The 9,171-nt window shown below is 45.0% G+C and overlaps 2 protein-coding genes across 3 annotated transcripts in view; one reads left to right on the top strand and one right to left on the bottom strand.

The window, feature by feature from the left end:
- The window catches only part of POU2F3 (POU class 2 homeobox 3), a 334,798-nt gene that overhangs the window by 240,824 nt on the left and 84,803 nt on the right, over nt 1-9,171 (bottom strand). The gene's annotated exons all lie outside the window — the stretch shown is intronic.
- The window catches only part of TRIM29 (tripartite motif containing 29), a 40,872-nt gene that overhangs the window by 19,135 nt on the left and 12,566 nt on the right, over nt 1-9,171 (top strand). For both annotated transcript variants that reach the window (XM_063138983.1, XM_063138982.1), the window contains exons 2-4: nt 905-1,000; nt 3,173-3,406; nt 4,748-4,946. In XM_063138983.1, coding sequence (XP_062995053.1) covers nt 905-1,000; nt 3,173-3,406; nt 4,748-4,946 — 529 coding nt within the window. The remainder of the gene's footprint in view (nt 1-904; nt 1,001-3,172; nt 3,407-4,747; nt 4,947-9,171) is intronic.

The following is a 9,171-nucleotide window of genomic DNA, read 5'->3' as shown; positions in this document are numbered from 1 at the left end:
TGGCCACCAATTTGGATGGCTTTAAAAGGGAGTTGGATAAATTCCTGGAGGCAAAGGCTATCAACAGCTACTAGCCCATCTCCAGTATTCGAGGCAATAAGCACCAGTTGCTGGGGAACATGGGTGGGAGGGTGCTGTTGCATGATGTTCTGCTTCTTCATCCCTGGCTGATGGCTGGTTGACCACTGTGTGAACAGAGTGCTAGACTAGATGGACCCTTGGTCTGATCCAGCATGGCACTCCTTATGTTCATGTGCACATCAGTTCTCAGAAGCGGGCTGCAGCCTAAGTACATCAGTTGATTTACTCCAAGCCTGGCACACATTCTCTTTCTCTGCTCTTCACCCTGCCTTGATTGCAGCGGCAAAGGGCTAGACCCAGAACAAATGAATCCATGGTCATGTCTGAACAAAATTTCTGCCCAGGGCGTCATCCTGCCTGTTGCAATCCTGGGCGACGTCATCCCGTAATTACATGAAAAGCCGTTCTTGTTGCAGACACACCCTGGGCTGGGCCCTTCGCTTGAAACACAGCTGGATTTTGAAACCAGCCTCCAGCAAATGACTCCATCTTGACGAAAAGAAGCAAATCGACAATCCCCCAAACCAGCAAAGCTAAAAAAACAAAAACCAACCCTTCCCAAACTATAATGGAAGTAGATTTGACTGTTCACAGCATTCAATGTCGAGTTTATTTTATCACTTTGGGAGTCGAATTATTTGATCCAACCGGATATGGGCTGCTGCCAAATCCATGAAAGTTACTCATGCGTTGCCAGGAACCTGTAGCTCCCAGGCCCTGTAGTCCAGGGCCAAGTGCATAAGAGATGAGCGCTGGTTGACTTTGAAGCTGGCCTCGTGCTGTGTGATTTCACGGGTCTCCTCTCCTTCTTTTCCTCCCACAGACTGAGCTCTCTCTGCAAAAAGAGCAGCTGCAGTTGAAGATCATTGAACTTGAAGATGAGGTGGATAAATGGCAGAAAGAGAGGGACCGTATCAAGGTGAGAATGGCAGAATCCTCCCTCCCTCCCGGTTTCCATCTTCTTTTCTAGTCTTCACATCCCCTGCCCTCTGCCTCCTACATTGCTATGTAAGTTTTCTTTTCCCCTTTCACACCTTTGCCTCTGCGTCCTGGTGCCCGGCTTCGTTTTGCGCCTCACTTCCATTCCCCCCCCCCCATGTGGTTCTTCTAAGTCTTTCCCCCCTCCTTCATGTTCTCTCCTCTTGTTCACTTTTCTTCTTGAGTATCTCTTCAGGGCCTGACCAACCGCATGGACTGGGAAAATGGCTCCCGTGTAAGTCGCTTGGCAGAAAGCCCAGAACACATAACACGGTCTCACACTCCAGGGACAGCCCAGTTCATTAGGTTTCACACCTCGGCTCTGCCAAAGTTGCCTGCTTATCTTGCCTGCCAGAGACTCATCCCTGAGTGTCTGAGGGTGTTTAGAAATTATGGGAAGCAAAATATGCAAAGTCTGCTCACTTTTTCCAAATCGCAAAGAGAACTCCTGAGTTTGTGAACGAAAATTCACAGTGCCTCATGCTAATACAAGCTTAATTGTTTTATTATTCATTATATGTTTACGTTGTCCTCCTTCCAGTCAGTTTATCCTCACAACAAGCTAAGGTAGATCAGGCTGAGAGACTCTGGGCCTTGCTAGACCCACCTGATAATCCGGTGGGGAGTTGGGGCAAAGCCGCGCTACAGCTAGCGTGGGCCGTCGCCCTTTTCTACACGTAACATGCGACGGGGAAAGGGAAAGCCCTGTCGCGGCCTCCATTTTTTTTTAATTAAAGGGCCATGCATGCAGGAGCGCACCAATGGAAAGGTAAGGTGTTTTTTTTAAAAAATAAAGGGTTCCCCGCTCCCCCTGCCCCTGATTTCCCCCCACAATGTCTGATCCCCCCCTGCCTGCTCGCTCGCCCATCCTCCCCCTCTCGCCATCTCCGCCCCCCACTCACTCGCCCATCTCCACTCGCCATGTCTGTCCCCCCGCTTGCTCGCTCGCCCGTCCCCGCTCGCCATGTCCGCCCCCCACTCACTCGCCCATCCCCGATCTCCTTGCCCTGGCCCCGTTCTTCTTCCCCCCATCCACCATGTCTGATGCCCCCCCGCCCGCTCGCCATGCCCACCCAATCACCCGCCTGCCATGTCTGATGCCTCCTCCACGCGCCCCCGTCCGTGATCTCCCCACCCTGGCTCTGCTCTTCCCCCCATCTCTCCTGCTGGGTCCATTCTTTCCCCTGGCCCCCATCTCCCCCACATGATTTCCCCCCTGGCCTGAGGGGCACAGCTCCCGGCTACTCGCGAGTAAGTGAGCAGCCAGGAAAAGCCACGGAAGTAGCTAGACCTTCCACAGCCCCGGGCTCAGCCCAGGGCTGTGGAAAAGCCGGGCCATAAGCAGATCCGGTTATCCTGGGTCAAGGGAGGATTTAGCCTGGCCTGACCCCGGGATCCCCTGTGCGTCGTCTGCATGCACAGCAGGGAGCCTGGGCCCCACACCGGGCTAAGTCCTTGTCTAGCAATGGCCTATGACTAACCTGAGGTGATTGAAATTTTGTACCTGAATTTCCATAGTTCTGGTCCTACATGCTAACCACTACACCACACTGGCTTAATTGTACTATCATGGGATGAGACCTTCAATTATCCAAAGATTGGGAAATATCTAAAAACTACTAACTTTATTAGATTAATAGCCATCTGGGAAGCCATAAACTGATGATGATGTCACATCAGGGTGCTTTGTTGAATCTCTGCCATGGGTTTTATTATGATGTATAGAAATACCATTTGAGGTTTCTCTTTGTCAGCTATTCTTAACAATCCTAGACAGTAGGTTGGTTTCTGCACTAGATTTAGCTGTTATTTCCAGCTTCTAGAAAAGTTCTTGTGTGAGCCTGCTCTTCCATACTTTTCTAAAACATGCACAGAGGAAAGTGACCTGGTGGAGGTCTCACACTTATTTTGTGAGATTGCATGAAAGTATGGCTTTGCATCCTTGCACACAGACAAGTAGCATATCAGGGAGTTTGGGTCCAGCTTGACCTTCTTCCTGTTATGGTCATGAGTTTATTTTTTGAAGGTCAACTCAGCTATGCATAAAAATGGTTGTCGAATGGAGAAGTCATAGTGAGATCCGTCCAAGCAATTTCTCTCTATCTGTGTTTAGAACTTTACCACCAATGAGAAAGCCACGGTAGACCAGCATTTCAAAGAGCTAATCCGTGACCTGGAGAAACAGCGAGAGGAAGTGAAGGCTGGCCTGGACCACAGGGAGAAGGTTGCCGTGGAGAACATTAAGGAGATTGTGGAGGAGCTGGAAGAAAGGAACAAGCTATTGCAAGAGGATAAGGAGACACGGGAGCAGATAGGCCAGATCAGTGACTCAGTGCTCTTCCTGCAGGTAAGGAAGACCGTTTCCTATTCTGCCCTGGAGAAACAGATCCGATGGAAAAACGCCTGCATGATTTCAAGCCAAAATCACAGGGGCCCTTAGTGCCATAGTCTGGCTAATCTATAGTCCATGCAAATATATGTGTGTATCTCCGAATTCAGGCACCAGAAAATTCTGTAACCTGATGCATGATGTAAATTAAACAACCATTCATGAATTTATATGCATAGTTTATTCTGCTAATCATGGTGGAGGAGGGAAGGATCTATCTAGAGCATTGATACTCCAGCCCCCAACCAAACTGGAAGTTCTACTTATTTATTTATTTTTATTTGCAATGTTTATATTCTGCTCCACCTTGTGGCGTTACACCCCACAAGTCAGTTCCCTAATGTATGTCTAGGATTTGTAAGTCTATTGTGTTTAGAATGTTGACCTGGGTGGGTAGAGATTGAATATCTTAGGAGGGGGGAGGAGGATATATAAGGGAATGACTGGGTGTTTTTTGGAGTACTTTGGTTCGAGGGTAGAGAAGGTTGTCTTTTGAGTGTAGTGTGCAGATAGTCAGTTAGTGTATATTAAACAATCATGATAATAAAGAAAGTTCAAGAGTGAAGGTGTGTGAGAAAGGAAAGTGTGTATGAGAAGAGAGAAAGGATTAGATGAGAGGTTTTAACAAGGGTCTGAAAAGTTTTATTATGAAACAAAGTTTGTGAACATTGAAATAAATTTTTATTCAGTTTCTTTTACTACCACAAAAATCCCATGTGTCTCCTTGACATTTATCATCTGCAGTTATATACATATAACACCCCTTCTGACATTAATTCACCATCAGCACATATAATTCACAGCGCATTATTTTATTCCTGAAACCATTCCTGTTTAACCCCTTTCTCGACATAGTTTGTAGAAAGGTGGTGTTTGTCCCTCACCTCAGGCTCATAAAGTGGTGGCGCTTAGCTTGAGCAGGGAGTGTCCACGGACAGACCTGTTGTAAAGAACCTGTGTCGTGGCACCCCCCCCCCTTTTTAAAAAAAATAAATCAGAGTGGTGAACAACAGATAGAATAAAAGAATGATTGCTTAGACACTTAGAAATTTCACCAGCCACCTTTCAACCTTATCTTCATCATCAGCTAACATCTCCCCTTTATCTTTTTATTTATATATGCATATTCCATCATTCTCCCATTGAGCTCTAGCTGGTTTCCCATCTCTGTACTGGTCAGAGACAGACCTGCTTTGGTTCAGCTAGGTGGATACTTCAGCTGCCTTCAGACCATGCACGGCTTTCCCTCTGTGTCTCACTTCTTTTAGTTATGATACTGATTATAATTCTGCCTGGCAGGAATTTGGAGCAATGATGAGGAGTTACACCATCCCTCCATCTCTGCCGACATACAGCATCCTGCTCGAGGGAGAGAACATGAGCCCGTCTATGGGGCTGCTTAGAGATGACCTCCTGAACGTATGCATGAGACATGTTGAGAAGATCTGCAAGGCAGACCTCAGCAGGAACTTCATTGAGAGGAACCACATGGAGAACGGTAGGGGAGCCAAGAGCTGACACTCATGCACTGACCGTTTAATTCAGTTCAGAGCTGGATTTATGCTTCCGCACCATCTCAGGATGAGGACTTCTCTAACTTGTTAAGATTATGGCATTCCTCCAAAAAGATGTTCATCCTCCCTACTCCTTAGTGACCCACAGTTAGGGGTGTACAGATTTTGTAAAATCGGTTCCATCTGCACTTCACAGAGTCAGGTGCCTTTCGTCCTGTCATCTGTTTACAGACAGAATTGGAATTTTCCCAATTTCCTGAATTTGCACGAATTTGCATTTGCACAAATTTGCACTTTCAAAAACATGTAAACCCCCCCTCCTCCAAAATGCACAAATCCTCCCCAAATTCCCATTTTCTTGCTTCAGCACACATTTTGCTTCAACACACATTTTCAGGTGCTCTTCCCCTCTCCCAAATGTTTTCTATGAATAAATTTGTGTAAAATTCTGGTAAATAACATAAAAAAATTAATAACTCCGGTTTATAAGTCTGCAGAATCCTTGGGACTCAGGTCAAGCCAGACCACTATGGAATCCACAGTTTGATGTATTTCCTATTAATACGGTCATTGCCGACATACCATCTGGGTAAACTAATGGGTCCTTATAAAAATATAAAATGTTAAACTTTTTGATTAATTTCAAAGGAGAAGCTCAGTTGAAAGGAACCGAATGGATAATGGTAAGAGATCCAGGAGCAGATGCTAATTCATAGAATCATAGGTTTGGATCCATACTGAGTTATGCTTTGAAATCAATGGGACTTAAGTTGGTCATGGCTAACTTGCCCCATTGCATTCAGGGGGTCTGCTCCAAGAATGCAAAATACAGCTGCAACTGTGCAGAAAAAAGCACTTCTGCAAAAGGAGGAAAGTTCCTGGATTTGGTTCACAAAGTCAAGCAGAGCCAGGGGAGCATGGAAGTCCATTGGGCCCTTAAAGGGCTGGACTTAACTATGACAAACATCCCTCACTGAAATGCAACAATGGCAGCATGGCTAGATAAAGGCAGAGTTCCAATCGCCAAACTAAAATGACTGGTTTTTAAAAAGGTCTATTTCACCAGGTGCCAAATACGAGCTGGAAGATCCATTTCACTGTCACAGCTAAAAGGCATTGGTAGACGACGACACCACGAGTTTTTTGAGTCCTTTCCTAAAGCCATCTAAGTGAATGGTGGTGCATTTCATAAGTTAATCTGTGCTGAGAAGGACTGACTTCCTATCTTGAACCTGAATGGATTACCAAGCAATGTCATTAGAGTACCCTGAATTTCAAACATTATAGGAAAGTCTTCCATTCTGTCATCAATAATACCATACGTGGATTCACACCAGTGGTATTTCGTTATGGATATGGTGATATTCTTTCACTGCTCCCATTTTTTCCTTGTCTGTCTGTTCGTTTTTAACTGTACTGTGCAATACAGTAGTTCATCATCACTAATAATTTATAATAATTCTTGGTCACATGCATACTGCTGGCAGTTGCTAGACGTATTATCTACAGCCAAAAAATAAATAAAAATGTAGCGAATATAAGACCTTAATCAATTTCATGTCTCAGATGCTTATCTGCAAAATGAAGACAATATTTCTCCATGTCACAAGGAGCCGTGAGAGCAAAAATAAATTAAACTTTGGCATCACCAGTGCTGAAACTAGATCAAGGCCTCAGTAGCTCATCTTTGGCCCTCGGGATAGAATTTGCTTAGCCCAGGGTGGGGGTGGGGGCTCCTAAGGATGGTTACCTAACACCTCCCATCACCATTCAATTTGTGTAAGGATGAGGAGTTGGAGTGAGGCTTCTATACTACAAAAAGTATTTGATGTGGCTCTTGATGACGGTTGCTGTGGAAACCCCAGATCCTAATCATTTCATTAAGATCTCTATCAAACATCTCTCGCTCTTTGTTCCTTGGCAAAGGGTCTTGCAAATCTCTCTAGGCTTCAAACACCTCTAAAGTGCTGGAGACATGTTGGAACACTCCAGTGCAATCACCAGAGATGAATAAGCAGATCAAATATAGAAGTGGGGTAAATGCACCCATGGCTGCCATCTGCACCAGTATTTTTTGGATACGCAAGAGCGTAAATCTGTATAGCGAGAATGATGCAAGAATGGTGGGAAGGTATATTTGGGCGACGTGCATGGACATGTTTAATGAGTATCTTTATACTATATGAAGAACAGTCTATGGCCTCTAGAAGCTTACAGTTAATCATGATTATCAATAGCTATTAGTCATGATGGCTGGATATTACCTCCAGTACCAGAGATGCTATGCTTCTCTCAATAGCAGTTGCCGAGGAACATAAGTTGGAGGGTGCTATTGCGCTCAGGGCCAGCTTGTGCATTTGGTTAGCTAGTGTGGGAAGAGAATGCTGGACTAGATCGGCTGTTGGTCTATTCCAGGGCAGCTCTTCTTATACTCAACACATACTAATCAATATTCTCCCAAGCTCACCTCCCAGTCTGTAAGATGGACATAATACCTTGTTACACGGGACCTGTATTATTGGGTAGTTGCAAAAGTTGCTCAGATAGTTATCGTGCTCCTATCTGGACAGGGATAACCTAGCTTCAGTTGTCCATACTCTGGTAACTTCCAAATTAGATTACTGTAATGCCCTCTACATGGGGCAGCCTTTGAAGATGGTCTGGAAGCTGCAGCTTGCGCAAAATGCGGCGGCCAGATTGATAGCTGGAACAGGGAGGTTTGAGCATATAACACCGATTCTGGCCTGCTTGCATTGGCTGCCTATACGTTCCCGAGCCCAATTCAAGGTGCTGGTTTTAACCTATAAAGCCCTACATGGCTTGGGACCGCAATACCTGATGGAACGCCTCTCCCGACATGAACCTACCCATACACTGCGCTCAACATCTAAGGTCCTCCTCCGAGTGCCTACTCCGAGGGAAGCTCGGAGGAGGGCAACAAGGGAGAGGGCCTTTTCAGTGGTGGCCCCCAGACTGTGGAATGATCTCCCCGATGAGGCTTGCCTAGCCCCAACATTGTTATCTTTTCGGCGCCAGGTCAAGACTTTTCTCTTCTCCCAGGCATTTTAACAGCATTTAACAATGTTAAGCTTGTTTTTAATGGACCCCAGAATTGTTGTTTTTAAAATGGATACTGTTGTTTTTATACTGTTGTTTATGTTTTTGATGGTTTTTAAATTTTGTATACTTTTTAAAGTTTACCATTTTAAGCTTTTGTAAACCACCTAGAGAGCTTCGGCTGTGGGATGGTATATAAATGTAAATAATAATAATAATAATAATAATAATAATAATAATAATAATAATGTAATAAATAATAATAATGTAAGATTCCAGCTGGACATCAGGAAAATCTTCCTGACTGTTAGAGCAGTATGACGATGGAACCAGTTACCTTGGGAGGTTGTGGGCTCTCCCACACTAGAGGCCTTCAAGAGGCAGCTGGACAGCCATCTGTCAGGGATGCTTTAGGGTGGGTTCCTGCATTGAGCAGGGGGTTGGACTCGATGGCCTTGTTGGCCCCTTCCAACTCTGCTATTCTATAATTCTATAATTCTATGATTCAATAATAATAATAATAATAATAATAATAATGGAGGACTGGGGATGATTTTGGAAAAAGCACTTCATACATGCCATGTGCCCAGGTTCAGAGAAAAATAATGGGTTCTCCCCACCCAAGACAAAACTCTACCTATCAGAAAAAAAAGAAAAGGGAAGAAAGCTTTAGTGTGTGTCTGGTTTATAATTGGTGTCTCATTTCGAGAGTACTACAGTGCAATTTTCACAGCTGGTCAAGTCTGTGGGTAGGAGCAGAAGTGTTGATAAGTGGACACCTATTCCAGCATGAGCTGGAACACCAGCAGGAATGTACAAGGAGAAGAATGCTGCTGGGATTGATAATGGGCGGTAGTAGGTGGCCATAAAGTACAGGTTTGGTTGTAACATGCCGGCTTCCATGAAACGTTGCTTCCCCTGATCAGTGGGATTTCTGCATGGAGACTCATGAAATGCCCACACAGGGTACAATCTTGTGCACTCCTAAGTCTGAACAAGTGAGTCTTCCTAGTTCTTTTGTTTGGTGAGAGATGGCACAATGGCACCCCTGAAGAGGAGAAACCTTCTTTTCTCTTCATACTCAAGTTGGCACTTTCTCTTCACCCAGTCTGAACACCCTGACCAAAGAATTCCTAACCCTTCAGCTTGCCA

Source organism: Elgaria multicarinata, chromosome 12, assembly GCF_023053635.1.
Source record: "Elgaria multicarinata webbii isolate HBS135686 ecotype San Diego chromosome 12, rElgMul1.1.pri, whole genome shotgun sequence".
NCBI classification, from domain to species: domain Eukaryota; kingdom Metazoa; phylum Chordata; class Lepidosauria; order Squamata; family Anguidae; genus Elgaria; species Elgaria multicarinata.
Note: the sequence above shows the minus strand (reverse complement) of the source record. Positions and strands in the feature narration are given on the sequence as shown.